Source organism: Parasteatoda tepidariorum, chromosome 4 (genome assembly GCF_982258835.1).
Source record: "Parasteatoda tepidariorum strain Cologne lab strain chromosome 4, Ptep-v5.0, whole genome shotgun sequence".
Classification (NCBI taxonomy): Eukaryota; Metazoa; Arthropoda; class Arachnida; order Araneae; family Theridiidae; genus Parasteatoda; species Parasteatoda tepidariorum.
The window spans coordinates 1,435,020-1,460,051 of NC_141758.1; the positions used below are offsets into that span (position 1 = coordinate 1,435,020).

At 31.6% G+C, this 25,032-nt stretch overlaps 1 protein-coding gene across 2 annotated transcripts in view; it reads left to right on the forward strand.

Moving 5' to 3' along the window:
* LOC107437036 (uncharacterized) overlaps positions 1-25,032 on the forward strand; it is a 364,659-nt gene that overhangs the window by 282,262 nt on the left and 57,365 nt on the right. For both annotated transcript variants that reach the window (XM_071181567.2, XM_071181568.2), the window contains 3 exons: positions 2,464-2,521; positions 3,806-3,836; positions 4,648-4,722. In XM_071181567.2, coding sequence (XP_071037668.2) covers positions 2,464-2,521; positions 3,806-3,836; positions 4,648-4,722 — 164 coding nt within the window. The remainder of the gene's footprint in view (positions 1-2,463; positions 2,522-3,805; positions 3,837-4,647; positions 4,723-25,032) is intronic.

Consider the following 25,032-nt stretch of genomic DNA (forward strand, 5'->3'; position numbering starts at 1 on the left):
ACAAACAAAGCAAAAACTGCCCGAAGCAATCCCTTTTCATTTTACTGATGAAACTGTAAAAAGAGTAGGTTTAGTAATTTTTAACGTGACGTTTGTTAAAAAATTAAACCTGATTTCTTTTTGTTATTAATGTATATAAAGTAATAATCGATAATTAATACCTACTTTTTCATGGAATTTCTGAATTCATGGAAACAATGCACAGTGGTTCGAAACTCGTAAAAACTATCCAAAACTGATGCTTCAATTATACCTTCTAAAAATTATCATTATACGGGATTTTGAGTTTGTTGATTAAGAATATATTGTTATAGATACAATAGTCAAGATAGATGAGCGTGAATGCCAAAAACAATATTTTTCTCATTAATCCGAGCTAATACTGTTCTTATTTGCTATTCAGTACATTTAAGGTTGGTATATGTAACCACTATATAAATAGTTTCCAAAATTTTGTTATGACATTATGGAGAGTAACAATAAACAAATAATAAAGATCTGTTTTCTTATGAACTAGTTTTTAAAAAAAAACTATTATTTTAATAAATTATCATATTTATTGTTTATTGAGTTTATTTAAATAAATTATCATGCTTATATTATTAAGATTATAAAAATCATTACACAAAATATACGATATATTCTAATAATTTTAGTTATATTCTATAATTATAAGATCTTTTACTATGGATCTTGTAACACTTTTTTATAAGTACAATATACTCTCGATATCTCAAAGTTGTTAAAATGATTGCGAGTTTCCGAGATAAAAAGTTCAGAACTAAATAAGTTGTAAGAAGTAGAAAAATATATTCTAAAATAGCACTCGGAAAAGTAGAGTCATGAAAAATAAGAATAGCCACTAGTAATTATGTATGTATTGAAAGTTGACTATTAGTCTGAATAAAGCAATGATAATTTTATTTTTAAAAGTAAGACAAAAATAATGATGCATTGAATAGAAAAGTACTGACTGGCGATAAACTTACATTGTAATTTTTCCGAAAAAAATTCATTTTCTATTTCTAAAAATATTCGACATGAGAAAGTTTTGAGAAGATACTTCTTTTACATTCTTGTTTGTATGATCATGTTTGTTTGTATGTGTTTTATTGTAACCACAAAAATTTAAAAATTATACGATTATAAACGGTAGAAAACATGAATGCTATTTTTTTATAGCTCGAAATCCATTTATTCAGAACATTTCGGAAGAAATATTTGACCTAAAGTTTTTTTAACTTTAAAAAAATGCGAAAACAATTAGAGAAGAGGAAAATTGTTTCAAATGTTCATTCAAATTGAATGTTTGAAGTTGGCTCTCTTCCACGAAAGGAAGTTGTGTTGCCATCTTTGAATGTACTGGGGGGGGGGTTGAAGTATTGTTTTATGAGTCATCATTTTACACGCTTCATCAAATGAGATTAAGGCAAAGTCGTTCGAACTGGTGGTTTATAAGAGTTATATGCGTCATTGGAAAAAGTGAAAAATTATACAATATACTCTCGATGTCTACTTTATAGTGCAAAACTATAGAAAACTGTTTTATTTTAAATTCTTGAAATTATTTTATTTCATGATTTACAAATGTATTGCCAACTGACTTTGTTTTTTTAACTAATAATGATCAAGATTGTTCCTCGACTACTCGGAATCAATTTTATTTGAATTAAAAAAAATTTTATTTTTTTTTTAAATTCAATTTAATTTTAGTAATGATTCAATGATGCGGTGTCTGAGAGAAGAAAATTTCACACAACTTAACAAAATGGCGTTGTGAAAGATTGCTTTTAATTTAGGTGTTTTACTGCACCAAGTTCTTAGAATACCAGGGATGTTCAGAATTTGGCTTAAAGCTAGTGTTTTCGGTACTTGATAACACTATGATTTGAAAGTAAGATATGATAGACGTAAGAGACAGTTAACAATCTACTGGATGTTCATAGTATGCCAAGGTGTATTTGAAAGTGAAAATAATTCGCAAGTGTTTCGTGTTTTTTTACGATTTCTCAATTTTTGGTGTGTAGATTTGACTACTCTCTTTGAAGTGTATATGAGCGTTTATATTAGTGCTAATTTGAAATAAAGTGTTCCTAAACACTATCCTTTAGAATGTTCAAATTCAAAAAGAGATACTAGGTCACGATATACATCTCTTCGAATTGCGTAGATCGCAAAGGATTAATTATGAATTGGATATCTGCAAGTGAAGTCATGTGTGGATAAATCAGCAGCCAATCGGGTTTGTGACATATACATGACGTTGCTTGCAGGTATTCAATTAAACTTTATCCAAAAATTGATGCAGAGTGATAATAAACTAAACCTAAGAGCTTTTTACGTTAATACGCCTTTCACTACCACGTGATTAGGCATAACTGTGTGATTTCAGCAGTATTCTTCATTTCTTGTTGTAAGTATGAAATAATTAAGAATTATCCAATTTAAATCCTTTTTTTCTAGATCCCAGGAAGAACGAAGAAGAGTGAATTTTCGACGAAGAGGTTCTCCGGAATCAAAAGTAAATATTCCTTTAATCCACCTAATTAATAAATGGGTCGGGATAATCTTATTAGTAGGGTGTTGGAACCATGTCCAAGAAGTCGTGATTTTGATCCCCGTGGGGCGAAGACTCCCCTAGTGGTAAATGGTGACTGGTGCAAGCTAAAACTGTTGAGTCATTAAGTCTTCCATGTCAAATAACAAATCATACCTCACTGGGTACTGAATTGGAGAAGGATCTTTCTCTGGTTCAGATCAAAATTACGATCTGTGGATGTATGATGAATAAGTCCGCCTTGAAAGTGGACTGTGACGTATGTGGGGCTGAAGTCGTATTCTTGTCCATAGATGGCGCCACTGGAAAACAAGAAACGCATCCTCTGCCTTAAATTCGCTTCGTTGCCCCAAACAGGTTTGTTGGTATTGGCAAGTGTCACTAGAAACAACAATATGATAAATTTATTTTTAAGGACTGTTTATACTGTCCAAATTTTTGAACTCGAGAAATATAGGAATTTCTCTGTCCAAGAAATTGGATGATTTGTTGGATTCGCACTATTCTTAAATGTCGCTGATTGGTCAGACGAAGAACTTGACACATGCCCATTGTCCACGTTTCGATTTTTGTTTACAAATACTCATGAAATGCTCCTGAAATTATTAGTATTATCTTTAGATTAATAATTGATGTAACAAAAATGAGTTGCAATACAATTGCAGTTGCTGCTGTTATTGTAACGGTTGCAGCTACTTCAGTTATAAATAAAAAGAGTAAAAGGAGAACAAAATGATCTAAAGAATGGCTGTCGCCGCAGCAAAATGGGGGCGCATCATGCTTTCATGGCAGAATTAAATAAAATAATCCCTTCTTATTTACAAATTAGTTTTTGAATATCTTTCTCGCTTCACTTCATTCAATAAAAAAAGTTACTTTTAATAATTTTATTTAATTTTAATAATAAAAATGAATTAGGATTATAAATTCATTCAAACCTATAGGCCAAAGTACAGATTAAAGCTAAACGCAATCAAAATTACTGAAATCGATCCAAACCGAATATATTTAGGTTAAAATCTTAAGAAACGGAAAATGAAATGATCATATCCCCTCCCGCTGACATCATGAACTGATTGGTTCAGTGATATTAAGACATGCTCATTCAAGAGCTTGGATGATCTCTTACACGGTCCGAGCAAAGACAAGTTTCAATCAATCTCGGTCCAAGCCTTTTATTGGCACGAATATATGTATAGATTTATTGTGATACCAGCACTAAAACCTTTATTTATTTCTCTCTTTTAGAATTTGGAAATATCAAGATCTTATCGGCAAGGTAAGATATAATTCCCTTTATTTACAGAAATGATCCGCCGCTTTGTAATTTTTATCAAAATACTTTAATATACCATTACTAGAAATAAACTTCCGGTTAAAGACTTAAAATGCTGCTGTTTTATTTTCTTCACTACTCGCATAGGTAGCAGCATCCTATAAAAACAGTGTTAAGAGAACATCACTAGAGAACAGTGTTAAGAGAACATTTCGTCACTTTCAGTACTTTGCTTTAAAATTCTGTATTAAGTTATTTGTACACTAGATTGTAGTCTAAAAATTAAATAATTTGAGACTAAATTAAATAATTTGAGACTAAATTAAAGTTTTCTTTGTTTGTATGAAGAAAATCGAATATTAAAGGATTCTCCGATTGTAATCTAAAAATTAAATAGTTTCAAACTCTAAATTAAATTAAATGTTTTTTTTTTGCTAGTTCGAAGAAAATGGACTCATTTTAAAAGGTCTCTCCGACCACAACTTAAAAAGTTTAACAATCGTGGGAATTTTGTATTTAAATTTTCAGATATTTGGATATAACTGGACAAGCTGGAAATCCTTTTAAATTTTGAAAATTTGCTTACAAATTTTGCATACTTTAAGGGAGTGATTTTAGCCGAAAATATTGAAATTTTTAAATTGATTTTATAAAACTAACTTTATATAGTTTCTTGAGAGTTTTTTGTTCTTCTATAAGTTAGTCACACGCTTTTATTATTTTTGAAGTTTTTAATAAGATAATGTGTGTTTGAAAAGGATATATTCTAACAGACTTTAAATATTCATTTCAAATGTCTTTTTATCTTCATAAGGCGTTACTCTGAGGGCAGAAGATCTTTTGGAAGAACAAAGACTGGCACCCATCAACTTTCTCAATCCAAGACAAGGTAATCTCTCTCCCCTCCCCCCTCTCAACATTTACAGCTTTACGCCTCAAACATTGTGACTTAATTCAAGCAATCTGTCAGAAAAGAAAAATGCAATCTTTACTAAAATGACTTTAAGTATGCGAATTGTAGGGGCGAGTGGGACATATACTCATTTTTAGACCATTGAGTCTACATTTTCAGACCTTTTTGGAGCCTCGCCTCATTTATATCTAAAAAGAAGAAGTCTTTTTATCTTTTATATCTTTTTTTAAGAAAGTTGTATTAAATAGATTTTTTTTTTACAAAAAAATTTTTTTTGTACTAAAAATTTAAAAAAAAAGTTTTCTATATCAGTCATATATATTGGTTGAAGAAAAAAGTGATAGCACTTCGATGCTAACTCTATCTAAGCAATTTTTTTTGCATCAAATATTCTAGAAGATATAACAGGGCTTGTAGAAATGGGGTCTTTTTTTGCAGACGCAAAATTTGTATTGATCAAAATGAGCTAGATAGTTAAAAGTCTTTTTTTTTCCAATACCCCTACAATTAAAAAGACACTTTATTAAAAATTTATCAATCCTATAGAAATGATTTCAAAATTGCTGGCGTGAAAAAGCTAGAAAGAAGTTATAAACTTCCTCAATCCGAATTTTGCGTGGATAAAAAGGTCACCATTTTTAAAAGCTTCATGCATGGTCTTTAAAATTGTGTCAACAGTTTTGCCATTAGTAAAAATCCTCCAAAATGTTTGCTGCTAAAATAAGGACTGTTTATATAGAGCTGTTAGTACAGAATTATTTCCGTATTTTTGTCCAACCCTTGTAGATAGTTTATGCAACAAAATAGGTTACAGACAGTCTGAATATTCATAAAAACACTGTAACCCGGGGAAGTAATAAAAGCAGCTCTTATCAACCTTATTTTCGGGTGGAGTGCTGATTACCAAGAGTCATGAACAGTTAGAATTAGAAACGGACATTTTATGACCTAAGAATCTCCCCTAAATTTTTTTTTACCTAGAATAAAAAAAATGCTCTTAAAAATAGAAAAATATGCTTATAAAATAAAAATATTCTCCCGTTCTTCTAAAAATTTATTTCGTTTTCATATAATAATCGTCAATGTAGTTTTTGCGAGTGGGAATTCGCCAGTCATGACCTGTCACGAGTCTTTCGAAAAACGGACACAATTTTCTAGGAATTTGATTCGGCTTATCAGAAGGAAAGTAGGTAAACTACAATGCAATTAATAGTATCCTTTAACCCAGTTAAAATGTGTGATGGGTGTAAAAATAAACAATATAATGCTTCTAAAGATCTCAAAAAATGCTCTAAACTTAAAAAATTTACTCAAAATGTTCTGAAATAAAAATAATGTTTCAAAATTTGTTATAAAAATGTTAAAAAAATGTCTTACTAAAGCAAAAAATGCTAAAAAAGCAACAAAATCTTTTCCAATTGTCATCAAAACTCATACCTTATTTATAACATATATACAAGATCGTTTCTAATCTGGGAAAAGTAAGTGCAGATAATAAATTAATAAATACTTTTACTTCATTTTTCAAAAAAAAAATTTGCTGTAAAATGTTTTAATATTAGTTTTTATCCTGTTTTCCGAGGTACAGGAAGTCCCACAAAAATCAAAAGCTTAAAATAAGAACATTTTCAAATGATTATTTAAGAGAGGCTTTTAAGGCCGAAATCCCATACATTTGAAAGTACCACGCTTTACTACAATTAAACAAAACAAAAAGATAGAAAAATGTTGTTTATTCTAGTAATGCACTCCTGATAACTTCAAAGCAGTGCTAATTTTACTTGTATTGTTCAATTCGCATTGTACCAATACTTACAGCACAATATAACTCCTTACTACAACTATGCTTAACCTTTTGCTTAGGACTGGTACAACATGTGAACTACGTGTGATCGCACAACATGAAACACCGTAAGCAAGGATTAATTTATGTAAATTGTAGTGGCAGTTAAAATCAGTTTAAATTTAATGTAAATAATCAAAAATCAACTATGAATGTTAACATTTCGTTACCACATTAAATATAAAAATGAATTCTTCCGCAAAATGCAAAAGAGTTGACAGAATGAAATTGAGAAAAAAATTATGGAATTGATTTTAATAAGTTAGGCTCCAAGGCACCTCTCAAGCAGATGATATATTGGAAAAATCGTAAAAAAATATTGCTTTTCAAAAAATCTGTATTTTTTCTTTTTACACATAAAATTTAAACTAAACGAACGATTCATGAAACGAACGCTGTAGGATTTCATCTCAAAGAGTTTTCTAACATTTTTTAGTTTCTTGAAAATTGAAACTATTTTTATTTTTCTAAAACTTAAAATTTCTTTTTGTATTTCATTGAACTTTTAATTATCCAATGTCTGAAAATTTTGTTTTTCATGATAATTTATTTCAATAATATCAAAATAATTGCAATTTAAATGCTTTTCATTTTCTTTTCACTGTTACAACATTTTTAGATAAATAAATTTCAAACAAATATCGTTTCTATTAATTAATTTCAAGTACTTTAAGAGTACACCATGCATTGTAATATTAGACATCATTGCCATCTAACACTGCAAAAACATTTGAATATAAACCTTTTAGCACAAACACATCCTATGCAGAAAAATTTTAGAGTTCTTTCATATTGTTGCAGATCAATACTGAAGCCTCTGCCACTAAGAATATCATCATAAAAAGAGTTTTTGTGAGGATAATTTTAAAAATACTACTTACAAACAAAGGATGTGTCTCACTTATTGAGAACTGCTATCATCAAAAGAGAAAAATGTTTTTAGGGGTCGAACCAGAATAAAAGAAATTTCAGAACAAATAACAACATCTAAAATAGTCAACTGTTGTGGTAGGCAAGTATACCAAGATCATTAGTTTAATTTAAGCAGAGCTGCAAACCCCGAAGCTCACCGGTGGATAAAGGGTCATCCTTTTCCTGGAAAATATAAAACCTTAAATAAAATTATTAAAAATTAAAACCAAATCAAAATATGTAATGGTTGTAGGAATGAGCTAGTGATTCTAAAAATTTCTAATAAAATTTAAAAAAAAAAATTTTAATATACCAAAACCTTAAAAAAATGAACTGAAAATCTACAAAGAACGTCGTGATAAAGCAAAATGAAAGGCATCGATGTAAAAAGGAAAAAGAAAACGAATGCCATTAATATAAGGGCCTTACTTACAGCTATTATTTTCCAGAGACTTAATAATTGTTTCCCCAAAATACCTTAGATTCTAACTCTTCAGAAAAGTGTAAATATATTTTATTCACCAGAAATAAGAGAGGAAATAATGTCTACTCAACGCGTTGCTTGTGTGCTATTCTTTCACAGAAGAGCTTTTCTGAAAAACAACATTACCGTATCTCACAAAAAAATTTGGCATTATATGCGAGTGTCTTCAGAGAGTCATAAAAAAAGCATTCTTTCCCTTGAGACGTGATTAAAGCATATAATGGAGTACAAACATGAAACCTAAAATGGAAAAAACTTTATCTGCTATTGTAATATTTATTACAAGTGAAGCACAATGACGTACTCTGAATGTTAAGAAAATCTAAAATGATGTTAAAAACCTGAAATGTTGAACGCTTTCTTTTCTTTCTTTCTTTCTTTTCTTTTCCTTACGGATTAAAAATTAAGGAGATAATTTACTTTTCGTGTGTTTTAAATGTAAGCTTTTTATATATATGTTTTGTTCTTTTTACTTTGAATATTTTTATGTATTTGAATATTTTTCGCTCCAACAAGAACTAAACAAATTATAGAACAATTCATGAATTATTTTTATTTTATTTTTTTACATAACAAATATACACGGGGAGTTCTGAATTTGACTGATGTCTCTCTTACAAAAATTTTATCAAGGAAATCGCTGAAGTTAATCAAAGAACTGTTCTTTTTCACGACAGAGTAAAAAATTAATGAGAAGTTTTCTGTTTAGGATTCAATAATGTTTCCATAAATAAACTAGTAAATATGCCAAGTCATGGAAAAACAACTGAATAAAATTTTACCTAATAAAAATCAGAAATTATTCAAGAAAAATACAAACCAAAACACAAACAGGAACATATAAAAGGATAAGACGACAGGATGGATATTATGTACTTACTAATAACTTGCAAAAATGATTTAGAAATGTTTTCTTAAGTAAGTTGCCAGTTTTCAAAACATAAAATTAAAGCATGAATAGAGGGAAGTGGGATATATTTTAAGACGCGTTCATATGTATATATAATGAATGATTTTTCCATGAAAGAGAAAATCAAATCAAAGGAGTAGAAATTAAAGAGTTTTGTTTATTTAGGAAAAGAAATTTAACAAATAGATAACCATATCATGCATGGAATAGTAGGAAACACAAAATCGGTTGAAGTTCTTTTGGAAAAAATAGCATCATACTTAAATGTATCGAAATATGCCACTGTGTGTCTGAATTGCAAAGTTTTTAATCTACCGCTCGTACTTATGGAGAAGAGACTTGAATTTTTCACTGGAAGAGACCTTCACCTAACAACGTTTGCTGTTTTTTTTTGTGTTTTATTTTATAGCTGGCGTTGAACAATCAATTCATTTTGTGTTTAATGACTATCAGTTAAAACTTCGTAGCTTTATAAATTTAAACCCAACCCAAGAGACATGGGAACACTTGGATCGAGCATTGTGACAAGCTAGTCTATGTCGAGATTTTTTTTTTATGGAACTTAACCCACATTTACGTTACATCGAGAGGAAAACCTCACGTGGTTATCTCGACGGCAAGGAATTCAAATTCATTCCTCTACCACTGATATTTCACCCTGAAGATATTTTACCCTGTACGAGCCTCGAGCAGAATTCAAATCGATCAGTCATTTATGGAATTTGAGCCTGGATCACCTCATTACCTCCTTTGAGAGTCATGAGAGAACGACTCAGAGAGAGACTTGAGGACAGCCCTCCAATTTTTAAATTTCATGGCTTTAGATTTCCAGTTCTTAGTTTTTAATTTTTTTCCCTATTCTCTTCTACATACTCTAAACATTTTCTTCATTTTGGACTTTCACGTGCATCAAAGTTTTGAATCGAAGACTGATTCTTTGATTGCGACACTTTAATCTCCTTATCTTTTACATCAGGGGTGTCAAACTCGCGGCCCGAGGTGATCATTTTTGTGGCCCAGTCAATATATCCGAAGCAAAGTAAAAATAATTTGGAAATGTGAATTAGAAATGAAACCAGCATATAAAATTATAATATACTTTATTTATAAACTATGCGGATTATTTTAAATTGTACGCGCGAAAATGTAAAATTCTAATTGGCTGAAATGGAGACCGTTTCACATTAAGCTATCAATTAGATAGTACATATTCAGGTTTATCCTACTACAGCGAGATAAGTTGGTTATCTTGCCCCAAGGTTCTCAAACAATTCTGGGATTCGAAAGAAGAAATATGTAAGTTTTTACATACTAAAAATCAAGATGCGAGCTTGTTCCCCGATTAAATATGGCTGCAAGATTTATCTTTTATGGTTGATATAACCCAACACTTATCCGATTTAAATTTATTGTTGCAAGGCAAGGATCAGATCAATACAAACATGTTTGACATAATTAAAGTATTCAAATATAAACGATTTCTTTGGGAAAGGCAACTGAAAAATGAAGATTTAACGCACTTCCCAACGTGCAACAAGAACAAATCTAGTTTAGATGATACTGCATCGTAACAAAAGTAAGCAGAAAAAAAATTCAAATCTTAGAACAGATTTTGAAACAAGGTTTAAAGATTTTAACTCTTTGGAAGACAAATTTTGTCTGTTTTCTTCGATTTTCTCAATAAATATAGACTCAATACCCAGTTATATGCAAATGGAAGTGATTGAGATTCAGTACGATTCAATTTTGAAGGCAAAATTCATTGAAGTGGGTGTTCTTGAATTTTACGAATATTTACCGCAAGGTTTGAAAATACTGGAAAATTCGCATATAAAAATTATTTAGCATTATAGAATTATTTTAATTAAGTACTTATCAGTGAGAGCAATTATTTTCTGTTTAGAATGGAAATAAATCTCCTGTCCGAAACCGTATTAATAACGCTCACGTTGGATCAATTTTGAAAGAAGTCTCGGCCAATAAAATTTCTCCCTAAAATAGAAAAGATAGTAGCAGAGAAGAGATGTCAAGTATCAGAACGTAAACAATAATTTAACTTTATATATGTTTATTACAATGTACTATTCAAAATAAAAATATTTGCTTCTATGAACATTGATTTTTTTTGCGGCCCACCTAATGTTATGCATTGTTTATTTGGCCCAAGTTAGCTTTTGAGATTGACACCCCTGTTTTACATGATACTTCTCCATTCTTTGTAAATTGTTTCTCCATTATCAATGACATGTTCGAAAAGTTTCCTCATTACCTTTCTTTCTTAATCAACAAGCGATCTTTTTGCTTTTAAAGTCACGATTCACTTCCATACTAATGGACCCGTAGAACTAAATTAATGTTATTTTTTCATGATAATGTTATTTTTTCGTAATAATGTAATTTTTTTAATTTATTGATGCATCGTTAATATTCAGACATGAGTCGTGGTGGCTCAGAGGAGAGAGCTTTCCCCTTCCAATGAAGTGAACCGGGTTCGAATCCCAGCCATGGCTGGTCGATTCAAATTTCACACCAGACTCTCACCAACCACTGTGCTGACATAAAATATCCTCAGTGCTAGACGGATCACGGGGTAGACTTGCCGTCAGGCTAACTGTGGGAGGTTTAAGCGGTTTTCATCTCTATGTAACGCAAATGCGGGTTAGTTCCATCAAAAAAGTCCTCCATGAAGGTAGATTTCTCCTAATACTTGATCTAGGGGTTCTCTTGTCTTCTGGATTGAGTTCAAAATGACAAGGCTACAGGGTTGAAGATGAGTAGTCGTAAACCCTAAATTGGCAGTTCAACGGCAGTTATAACATAACGTACATAAAAATTATGAGAAAACCAGCAATATTAAAAGATAAATTAGATATTCCCTCTAAAACTTTTCTGAAGTACCTGATTAAATAAAGTGAGCGATATAAATAACGCAGATCATTCCTGAGCTTGTTCTGAACAATAAATCTGCACTTATTATTCGGAATGCCCTTCCTCACATTTAATCGAAATGAAGTGTCGTAGGGGATCTTTTCATTTTGGCTGCCTTTGCCATTGAATTGTGTGAAAAAGAGACCCAATCTCTCTGTCAAATAAATCACCTTTTTGACGCCCCCCCCCCCCCACTTTCATCTCACTGTGTGGGGAGAATAGATCTGTTATGAAAGAATTCAGTCTCTGGATTCTATCAGGAACGCAGAACGTGAGTTAAATAAAACAATTTGGTATATTTTCTCATTGGGAATGTTATCGAAATTTCGGGATGCATCCTGGTTGTGTTTTATTGTGTGAAATGAGTCTCATTTTGAAAGGTACAAAATCGTATCTGCTGCACGCTTTTTCCGAAAGATTGTTGTCCCCAGTGGACTGATCGTAAAGACACGGTTCCCAGTAGAACACCGAAGTCAAGCTGCTGTCAGTAAGCGGGTGGATGACCACTTTCACCAGCCTGCGTAGGGACCGAGGAGGCGTGGTATCGGCCCTTGTTAAACTGTTTGAGCGTTAAGGGCTCGACTTCATGCACAGGTCTTCGGACTACTAAAGTGGGGGAGCCATCCCCTCTGCAGAGGATCAAAATGGCGATGGCAGGTCCTGGGATCATCCTCAGGGATGTTTCCCAAACGGTCGCCTATAGCCCATAGCGCAGCTCTGGTGTGACGTAAATAAAGTACCTACCGAAAGATTGTTTTCTGTGACTGTACAAAAGCAGAGTAATAGCATTAAAATCAGAATATATATTTTTTTAAATTTCAACAGTATCTAAAATATAGGATAAAATCAATATTCGCCACCAGTCAGTCATGACAGATGTCGAGTCGACACTAAGCACTGCTATCATATCATGAAATTTGTGTCGTAAAATATTGTTGATCAAAAATCTGAAGCGTAAAAAGAAAACGGAATTAACTTATTTCCTAATGCATAATAACAAAGATTTTGGTAAATTTAAACCTCATTTGAAGCATTGCATCTACCTCTGATTATCTATAACTTCAAATTATTAAAGGAAATATTTCTGTCAGCAATACATTAAAAAGAAGTCTCCAAAAAATTTAATTTCCTTAGCAATATTTATTTTGCTAAAAATTACTCCTTTTTGCAAACTTATCCGACTTCTTATTGTAACCATCAAAATTTATTAATAATATAAATATTTGGAGCCATATTCCAGATCCACTGCATTTTTAAAGCGAAAGTGGTAGGTAAACGAAAGAAATATTCACTGAGCGTTAACAAATACACAGTCCAGTCATATTAATGTGACCACCTGTAAGAAGCCAAAAAACTTTCGATGAGTAAACAGCCGCGAGAAGAGGGTTCTTGTAGGTGTTCACCGGGATGTTGAACCATGCCGTGGCCAACTGCTGTTGAGGATCCATGGCGAGGTGCTCCTACATATTCTAGATTAGTAGTTTGGAACCCAGTTTAGTAGTACCCCAGAGTAGTTTGGAACGAGCTACGCACGTACTACACTACGAGCTGTATGACGAGTTGCATTGTTCTGCTATCATCCTGAAGAAAAGCTATTCCCATGTAAGGGCAGACAAGATCTTTTGTTGATCCTTCCACAATGATGAGTGCACTCAGAGAATGCCACGAAAACATTCTTCAGACCATAATGCTTCCAGCTTTGACCCTTCCGATAATTGTTGCTGGATGTTTGCTTTCACGTCAATCTGTATGGTGGATCATAAAACGTAATTCATCAGCGGAAAGTGGCCACTCAGTGGACGTTCAGTCGTTGCCGATGAGCATTATAGGTGCATTTACCGAGTATCTTCTGGTCTCATACGCAACAAATGTTCGCCGTCTTTGAGAAGACACCATTGGTAGTTCCTTGGTCCGTCTGTTTGGTCATCTGTTCAACGGTTGCACGTATGTTGGTCAGAAAACATCTCCGTAACTGTCATTCTCCTCTGGCCTGTGAGGCACCTTATTTTCAACACGTCACTGATTTTATATTGTACCATTTTGCCATGCTTTTACCACAGTTTTCAGAACTGCCCGTTTCGGAAATACTTTAACTCTTGGCTTGAAGGCCAATGATTCAGCCCTTTAGGCCCCTTTTCTGCACTGAGCTAACGCTTTCCGATACCATCGAACACCCTTTACATACGCTCCACTGCAATGTGCTGCCACTTGCCTTCTATGATTGGTTATTTCACGTTGACGTCACATTAATGGGATGGTTATGCATTACCACATTTTCTTATATAGTTGTTTTTCATATGTTGACCGTACTGGGTATAAAGCATGTATGACAACGTTACTTTTAAAAAGTAACGAGTAAAAAGTAAAAAGTTCTTATTTAAAAAGTAACGTGTAAAAAGTACAAGTAAAAGTACAAGTACTAAACATAAAAAGTAACGATTTAAAAGTACATTTCTAGGAAATCGAAAATTCAAAGTAACCTAAAATTTTATTGAATAATATTCTTATGTTCTTTAATGTTCTTGCAAAATTGTTGTTATTTATTTAATTATTTTTAATTTTGAAAGTTATGGACATTAATTTATTTTTAAATTCGGAAGAATATGATATAATTTTATAATATAATCGTATAATATAATTTCAAAATCAAATATAATTTTAATTTCAAACTTTTTATGGATTTGCTCGTAAAAGAAATTTTATCTATTGATTTTAATTTTTAGTTTATTATTTTTATTTATTAAAATTACCATTGATTTAAAATTGTTTTACTCTATAGAAACGCGTTTTAAGAACACAAACATAAACAAAGCAAACACGGGATTTCAGATAGCTTTGTGATCTTTGAGCTAGTAAAAAATAATTGAATGTGCAGTATAAGTTGAAACAGAACAGTCTACAGTTTTATTTGCAGCAATGGCTAATGCTAAAGTCATGCGTGGAGGGATTTTAGGCGTGTGTTGCAATGAATTGAGCAGAGGACTGTATCATTCAAACAATAATTTTATTTTGATATAAGAAACAGCAAATCGTCCTTGTCGGACTGGAGAGGAGCGGTTGACCCGCGTGATTCTCTATGTAGAGAGAGAACGAGAATGGTTATTTTTCGTGGCGCGTGATGAACGCCACTTACACCCACTCATGATCCTTTAGAAGATCATGCGTGGGTGTTAACTTTATTTCTTAGAATTAAACAGATCTTATTAAGCGTTAACATGCTCCCCCCCATTGAAATAATTTAAATTATTTCAATAGTAGACAACACAATATTCACAAAGCACATAACTATACATAATACATTGACAAAAAGAGTAAATATAAACACAAATATTCCCAATACATAGTTCAGTAACATTCTAGATTTCGTAAAACCGTACATTTATTCGACTGGCAATAAACAAAGATGTCTCACACTACGCTTCAAAGTATTGCCATTTGGCAATCTAACCTTTACTACTCGAATTTTGCCATCTGTACCTGGATAAACTTCTACGATTCGAGCAGTTAACCATTTATTTATTGGAAGATTGTCTTCCTTAATCAAAACTAATCTACCTTTTTCAACATTATCTTTTTCAAATTGCCATTTACCTCTTAATTGTAAATTATTTAAATAATCTCGTGACCATAATTTCCATAATCTTTGAATATACTTAGTGGTTTTTTGCCACCTATTTAACCTGTTATCATTTATTTCACAAATATCTGGTTCAACGAGAGTATTTATTGGTCTACCAACCAAAAAATGTCCAGGAGTAAGAGTTTCAAAATCGTCAAAGTCTGAAGACAGAGGTGTTAAAGGTCTAGAATTTAATATACCTTCAATTTGAAGAATTATAGTTAAGAATTCTTCATACGTAAGAGCTTGATTTCCTACTATTCTTTTCAAATGGAATTTAAATGACTTGACCCCTGCTTCCCAGAGACCGCCAAAATTAGGAGCTCTGGGGGGTATAAATTTCCAATCAATACTCTCATTGGTGAGAAATTTTGCTAAGCTTTCATCTGGATATTTTACAAGATTGTTTAATCTTTTAATTTCAGCATTAGCTCCGATAAAATTTCGAGCATTATCTGTGAACAATTTCGAACATTTGCCCCTACGAGCAAAAAAACGCTTTAAAGTGGCGATAAATGCTTCTGTAGTCAAATCAGTAACAATATCCAGATGAATGGCTCTGGTAGTAAGACATATAAATATACAGACATATATTTTGTTTAAAGAACCCTTTCTTTGGTGTTTATACTTAATAAAAAACGGTCCGCAATGATCAACACCAGTATAATTAAAAGGAAATGTTGGCGTAACTCTTTCATTGGGTAAGTTACCCATACTTTGTTCAATAAGTTTTGGATTATTTTTAAAACAAATTAAACATTTGTGAACTATTTTTCTACACAAGTTTCTGCCGTTAATCGGCCAGTATTTTTGGCGAATACAATACAAAAGTGATTGTGCGCCAAGATGGAAATACTTTTTATGATAATACTCAATAACGATATAAGTTAGTTTACTGTTCTTTGGTAATATAATTGGAAATTTCTTGTTAACAGTTAAATTTGCATTTTTAAGTCTTCCAGAAACTCGCAAGACTTCCTTGTCATCTAAAAATGGATTTAAATTCTTAAGTTTACCTGCTATAGGATCTCCCTTTTTAATCTTACTTATCTCCATGGCGAATGATTCTTTCTGAACCATTTTGATTAATTCAGTTTCTGCTTTTTCTAAAGCTATCTGAGAAATAGGTCCCTTTCTTTTTGAGTTGGGATTTCTGCAGTTATGAAAAAACCTGAAAATATAACTTAAGACATAGATTATAGTAAAATAATTATTAGATATATTAAATATTCTGGTTAAGAAATTATAGTCATTAGCACTAGCTAAACAGTAGTTAGAGTCACTATTATGTTTAATAGAGTTTTTAAGTTCATTAGCACAGTCTTCATCTAAACTAAAGGAATGAGAGTCACTATGTTCAGAGTCAGAATGCAAAAAGGAAGGACCATACCACCACGAAGTATTGGTTTGTAAAGAGTCAACAGTAAGACCCCTTGTCAAAGCGTCAGCTGGGTTTTCCTTTCCATTGCAGTGGTACCACGAGCTTATATCCGTTAAGCTCTGAATCTCCTTGACCCGATTAGCAACAAATGGTTTCCACTTTTGACTGGAACCTTTTATCCAACATAACGTTATCTTTGAGTCTGTCCATAGAGTTACGTTAGTAGATTTCTTTTTCTCTATTATGTTTTTTATCATATTTGTTAGGCGAGCTAACAACAAAGCACCAAGAAGTTCCATTCTAGGTAAAGTTATTTTCTTGAGTGGTGCGACACGACTTTTGGAAGTAACTAGGTTCACTTCGATTTTGTCTTTCTTGAAGAGTCTAACGTAAATACAAGCACCATAGGCCTTTTTGCTTGCATCCGAGAACCCATGAATTTCTATTGCGGAATCAACAGTGTCTTCAAACGAATTGAAGATGTATCGTGGTATTTTCAAACTTTGTAAGTTCGGAATTTCAGAACACCATTGTAGCCACGGTTCTTTTATGTCAGGAGGAAGCTCTTCATCCCAAGAGATACCTCGTCTCCAAAGTTCTTGAAGTAGGCACTTGATTCGTAAAGTATAAGGCGTTAAGAGTCCTAACGGATCAAATATTTTCCCTGCTACCTTCAGGAGAAAGCGTTTTGTGTTCTGAGCATTGGTTAAGAGTTCCAAGACATTGTTTACATCGATCGTGAAACAATCAGTTTCAGTGTTCCAGCTTAATCCTAAAACCTTTAATGTACGAGTTCCTAATGCAACATTGGAATGACACGGATGTGTATCAAATCCAGACTCCTCCCATCTCTGTATTAAATTTGGATCATTGGAAACCCATTTCCTAAGCGTCATTCCTGCATCTTTCATAATACTGTAAGCTTTACTAGTATTTTCAAACGCTTCTGAAATATTATCCGATCCCCCAATAAGGTCATCCACGTAGAAACAATCATTCAAAATTTGATATACTTTAGGATAATCTTCGCGATATTTCGTTGTGTGATGTTTAATTGTAGCGGCTAACAAAAATGGGCTACAATTTACTCCGAAAAGTACGCGAGTTAATCGGTATAACCTAATAACTAAATTTTCCTCATTAGTTGACAAGTTATCTCCCCATAAAAACCTTACTGCATCCCTGTCCGTTTCTGACAATGATATTTGTAAAAACGCTTGAGCTATGTCCGACATATACGCGATTCTATTTAAGCGAAAGTTTACCAATAAATCTACGAGATTAGGATTTAAATTGGGACCTGGCCATAAACATTCATTAAGTGAAAGCTGTCCATTTTCATGAGCACTAGCATCAAACACAATGCGTAATTTTGTCGTTATGCTTTCTTTTTTTAATACAGGTTGATGCGGAAGATAGAATAAATGTTTATTGTTTGGAACTATTTGTGTCACCGGTTCTACGATACCCTTCTCTAACTGTTCATTTAATACTCCCTTATACTGTTGATATAGACTATCATTGTTATGAAATCTTTTGACAAGACTTTTAAATCTCCGTTCGGCCAAATTGTAGTTATCATGTAACTCAGGTGTATCGCATTTCCAGGGCAAAGATACTTCATAACGATCATTCTTAAACGTAATAGTTTCATTAAAAATTTGTAATGCTAAATCCTCTTCCGGAGTTTTTAAATCATCTTTTATCCCGATACTTTCAAGATCCCAGAATCTCTCTAAATTGTTTTTTAATGATTCCTGATTTTTTACTAAGCAACAAGCTAAGGTATTTGCAGAATTGTTTCCATTCATAACCCCAGTAGTTATCCATCCCAATTTACTTTCCACCAAAATAATATCAGTACCTCTTATTTTGATTTGATTTGAGCCTAAAAGTTCATAGAATAATTCTGCCCCAATTAATAAATCGATTTTACCTGGTTTATTAAAATTAGGATCAGAATACGCTAAATGAGAGGGAAAATTTATCTTAGATATATCATAATATTTAGAGGGTGTTAAGTCTGTGATTTTTGGTATAATTAAGAGATCAATATTTCGCTGAAAGTCTTGTTTCTGATTAGAAATACAAGTGGATACCTTTCTTTTAACTGTTACATTTGATCCATTAATACCAGAGATGGAAGAATTTATTTCTTTCCTTTTTAATCCTAATAAATCTGCACATTCTGTGGTAATAAAACTAGATTGACTCGCATTATCTAATAGCGCTCTTAAAGAGTGAAAATTATTTCTACAATCCTTCACATTAATAACAGCTGTGCTCAGCAAGATGAATTTCCCATTAGTTAGGGTAAGACAGTTATTATTTCCATTTGAGAAGGAAGGATTTTGAGAATTTTCTAAGCAATGCACTTCAAAAGAGTTATGGCTTACAGATGGGAGATTCGATGGCGTCACACCCACGGTTTTTACTGCAGTGTTAAGAGGGCTGCTGTTTAATGTCGATGAATACTCGTGTAATAGAGTGTGATGATTGAGTCTTTTTTTACACACAAAACAAGCACTTTTCGAATTGCATTGATTGAAAGGATGGTAATCGCTTAAACAATTATAGCAGAGCTTATTTTTCTTCACCAAATTTATTCGTTCTGATAATTTCATCCTTTTAAATTCATCACAATGATATAATGCATGTGATGGAGATTTGCAAGCGAAACATAATTTTTGAAATTTGTTGGATTTAACTAAAAAGGACTTAGATCGATCAGAACTAAATTTAGATGGGAAGTTAGCATTAATACTATTTAATATTTGATATCTTCTTTCTAAAAATTCCAAAAATGTGTCAAAATCAGGCACTTCATTATCTTCAAGAGTCAATTCAAACTGTTTACGAGTTTCGCGATCTAATTTATCCAGAATGATATTTAATAAAAAAACATTAGAAAGCTTATCTCTAGTGAAATCTAGTATTTTTAAGGATCTAAGATTTTTCTTGATATTGTCCAAAATATTACGAAGTTCCCTAGACGATTCTTGTTTAATAGGTTGCATTTTTAGAATGTTTTTGACGTGACAGTCAACTATGAGTCTTTTATTTTCGTACCGTTGTTCTAATGCCTTGAATAATGATTCAAAATTACAATTTTTCGTTATCTGACAGTTCCGGATTTTCATTTATTAGACTAGAGAATTGGCATCTAAATAAATTCCACTCTTCTATTTTACCGGCAAAAATTGGAAGAGGAATTTTTGGTAACTTTACAGATGCTCTTTTAGTTTGGTCATTTAGTTTAGAGTGATTTTCATGCATTGAACCATCTACATTTTGGTTTGTAGCAGATACAGTTTTAAAGAATTTGAGTTTTTTAATAGAGGTTTTTAGGCTTACCTCTTGTTTTTGAATCTCCTCATCAATTTGAGACAGCAGTAACTCCTTTTCTTCTAGTTCATCGTCATCGAGCATTTTGTAATACTCATTCTTTAGAGCATCGAACTTCTCGTATATATTAGTCACAGTATCCAAGTGGGCTTCGAGTTCGAAAATGTCTATTTCAGTTTGTTGCATTGCTTCCGAAACAGCATTCGATAGTTTTGTCAGTTGTCCTTTTAAATTGCCACGTTTACGATTTAGCGAGGCTATGTCTCTACTTCTTTGAGACAATGATTCGGTGTCGTCATTGTTTGACTTCCCAGTAGCCATTGTTTGGCTTGTAGTAATCTAAAATGAGCTGATTTACCTCCGGGTCGCTAGGACCAAAAACATGGAGGGATTTTAGGCGTGTGTTGCAATGAATTGAGCAGAGGACTGTATCATTCAAACAATAATTTTATTTTGATATAAGAAACAGCAAATCGTCCTTGTCGGACTGGAGAGGAGCGGTTGACCCGCGTGATTCTCTATGTAGAGAGAGAACGAGAATGGTTATTTTTCGTGGCGCGTGATGAACGCCACTTACACCCACTCATGATCCTTTAGAAGATCATGCGTGGGTGTTAACTTTATTTCTTAGAATTAAACAGATCTTATTAAGCGTTAACAATGCGAGAAAATCATTTTCCGAACATTTCTGCCTAGCGGAATAATTAAAATTTGTAAACGAATTTTAGTATCAGCGGCTAAATTAATACCTTCGAGTTTTCAAGAGTTAAAATAGTAATTATAATAGTTTTCAATAGCACAAATAGTTCTGAAGTTCTTAGAGATTTGACTAGGCGTTGTTTGACAAGGTCGGGCATAAACTTAATTTTAGTAAAAAATTTACTATGTAAAAATGTATTTAGTAAAAAATGTATTGTGACAAAAATGTATTATTAGTGAGTTCAGAAAGAAAACTGAAAAACGTAATAGCAAAATCCAACATTTTTTTTATTTAAAATGTATTAAATAAATGCATAAAACTCGAAAATGAATTAAAATAACTTGCTAATTAATATTTTTATTCATTTTGCAAAATAATTGCATTTCGAAAGTGGTGTCACTGAGTCTGTTGCGAGAATTTCTCAGAACGTGCTTAGCCACGCTGAATAAGAGCTCCACGGGAGCACCAGAAGGTAATGCAGTATTATATTTCACATATAATTTTTTCACGATTGGATATCGATTCAAAATTGATATGCTTTCGGTTTCGACATTTGAGCTCATGTATGCCATAAATTCTTCTGTCACTGGTGATTGGCATGATGTTTTCAGCTTTAGAAAATTTAAAATCCCTGGGTTTTTTTTTTCTGTTACGTTATTACTTATAGCAGGGTGTTTGTTCAGCTTGGACAATTCTTTCCAATTTTTTGTAGCCTCCTCCCTAGCTTTTTCTTCCAACCAATTAAATTTGATTCAAGGTACCAGACCTGCAGCAAACAATAAACCGTCCTGCGACTTCACATCGCGAAACCTTTCGCGCACGCAATCTAAAAGAGCTTTGTTTAAAGGTTTACAAACTGTTGTTTTAATAATGTTACTATGAAGCTCTTATTCAAAAGAGCGGTCTTTAACCTTTCAGAAATGACAATTTTAAAAGGTATTTAAACACGAAGTTAACTGTGAATGCATATATATTGCACATTAATTTTATAAATTAAAAAAACCTAAGCATTTCTTTAAATTATTATTTTTATTTTTTATTTTTTTAGAAAACTTACCGAGTTTTAGAAAAAAGTAACGATTTCATTCGACATTTCCGTTACAAATACTTGTACTTTTTCCCTAAAAAAGTAACGAAAGTACAAGTAAAAGTACTAAATTTAAAAAGTAACGAAGTGCAAGTAAAAGTACGTACTTTTTACATGTACCGGAGGTACAAGTAACGAAAGTAAAAGTACTGCCATATATGGTATAAAGGACTGTTTCTTTTTTAGAATCGGAAAAGAGGAAAAACTTGTTTTCGTAAAGAATCCATGATTACCAAGAGACAGGAGAAAAAAGGTTTTAATACATTTTGGTAGCCAGGTTTTTTTATTTCTTCCGAAAACAAGCAAAATGATTTTAATAACAGCCTTTTTTTCCGTGACACAAACAGACCTGTTTTTCAAAATATAAATAACTAGTAGCACATGTATTTGATGAACAGAGTTTATTTCCCAGAAGCAAAATAGTTCTGCATTATATAAATACTATTAATATGTATATTTGGAATCTACGTCAAAGCAGGGTCCTCTTTTTTAAAAATATAATGTGAGGAATAACAGAAAGAAATTTTTTTATTTATAGATATTTTTTGCGACCAGTCATTAATGCAGAAAATTTTCAAAACGTCTTTTAAAACTACTACACGTCTAATGCACTGACCTCAAAAATATTTTCAAATAATTATTCCAACAAACATTCTGATGAAGAATAATATGAATCGTGTGCATTTCCAAATCTTCATTTAATTCAAGCATTTGAAGTATGATATTTTAATAAGCAATGACTTATTAATGAATTCCCTTTTCTGTTTATCTAAGATTAGAGCATTTCTCCTACATATTTAGATGCATAGATGAATAATATCGGCAATAAATAGAGCGGACGTAGTTGAATACTCCCTTCACATTCAGATAAGATAAATATTCGATTTGAATAATTTTATTTTGATTCTGAATGGTTGATTCCTTTCATCGGATTACGAAGTCGCGTGACTTATGCAATGCAAATGATGTAAAAGACAAATGCAAGAAAATATTATTATTGTATGGTATTTACGAGGCAGTTTATAGATTCGGGGATCTTTGAGATTGAAAAAATAGATAATGAATGGAAATGTTATCCTTAGTACGTTAACGGAATCATTCAAAAAATATATTTGATAATTTTTCAGAAATGTTCTTCCATTACTTAAGTTCCTTTGAAAAATTAAATGAATGAGAATAAAAATCCCATAACGAATTTAAAGAAACTCAATTATAATAGTTTCTCTAGTAATTTCACTTGTAATGCTATGCTAAAATAATGTTCATAAGTATAGAAAGGAAATTAAAAATATAATTTGGAAGGAAAAAAACGTGGAAATGATTTGGAACACTTTATACATTAGTTTCTTCCTTGCTGTATTTGTGAAGAAAAAAAATGTATTAGAGAAAAATAAATATGAAAAGGAAAAAAAAGTCAGACATGGCATCATTAAAATGCAATTAACTGTAATTGCGAGACAAAACAGAAATATTAAATCTAATCTAATAAAAGGAATTCTCGAAAAATGCGTAAAAAAATAAAGGAAAATCTGTATCAATTAAGCTCAAAGAGAATAAATGTCACTTTCAATTCTACTCTTCGCATTTTCATGCGAACAAGATGGAATATATTTATTTTTCTGTCTTTACACAATTTTTTTCCTATTTATTTAAAAAAGAAGTTATAATTACTGTTGCGAGGTGTTTTTTCTTTGAAAAAAAACACATTACAAATAAATAGTAATAAAATTAAAATAATTATTTTGATAAAACAATTTGCAAGAATATTTTAGCCCCCTTCTTTTCATCAAAATCTCTAAATAGTCAGTCGACACAAATTCAAAATGCTACGAAATGGTAAGCAAAAGTAACAACTTTTTACTTTTACGAAATTAATTAAAAACTATTATTTTTCAATTTAATGCTTCTTAACAATACGGAGGTTCATGGTTTAAACAAAGGCACAGACAATCATACATCCCTTCATACTATTCAAATTATGTCTCTTTGAATACAAATTTCGATGCTCAATAAGTTTTTCTGGTTAAAAATTTCCACTTAAAATACGCTCACCAGATCGCTTAAATTCTTAACAGGCAAAAAAAAAAAAATAATTCGATTTTGAAGAATCAGATATCACATTTATAAAACACTGTTTTTTTAAAGGTTACATTTTACTAAAATGTTGGGTACCAAGTCAAATATTTTTGTCACTGATGTGATTTGGCCACAAGAATTTGTAGACCCCTGCTCTTATTCTTTGGAACTGGTAATAAATTGATAGAAATATGCCCTCGTTCGTAAAAAAAGGTGACTGCTTGAAAATGAAATTAAAATCCATTTCAAAAAGTAATCTTGTTTATTTCTGTTACAACAATAATTAATTTTGTACACATTGTAACCTTTATGAAGTTATTTCCATATCTACAAAACCAAAATTAAAATAAATATTAAATGTCTGTAAATAGTTTCGTAAAATTTCAATTTTAATGCAGATACTATGAAACACTTGCAGACGGGATAGAAAGAAATATTGTAGATAAATTTTTGCTTAAAATAAAATGCTTATTTTATTTGGAAATATGATATATATATATATATATATATATATATATATATATATATATATATATATATATATATATATATATATATATATATATATATATATATATATATAGGGGAGAGTTGGGTAGCCCCGCCCACTGTCAATTTCATATGTATAGAATATTTTTTCAAGTCAATGGGCCATCAGACATTAATTGTTATATTAAAAAAAGATTATTTTCAAAGTTTCAAGTATTTATGCAGCTGGTAACATGGTAAACAATAGTTTTGAAAATATGTTGAATACAGTAGTCATGAAATTAAGAAAAATTGGTTGAATGTTTCGGTTAAACTTCATTTTAATACTAAAAAAATAATTTTTTCTATACATACAGCCTTAAAGTATGTAGTCTTAAGTTTAATTGCACAAAGAAAGAAGTTTGTATGTAAAAAATTGTTCGAGTAATTACAAATTTACAAAAAAATTGGATTTCGGATAGCCCCGCTCACATGAATGTTGTCGGGTATCTTCGCCCAATTTTATTTCGCCG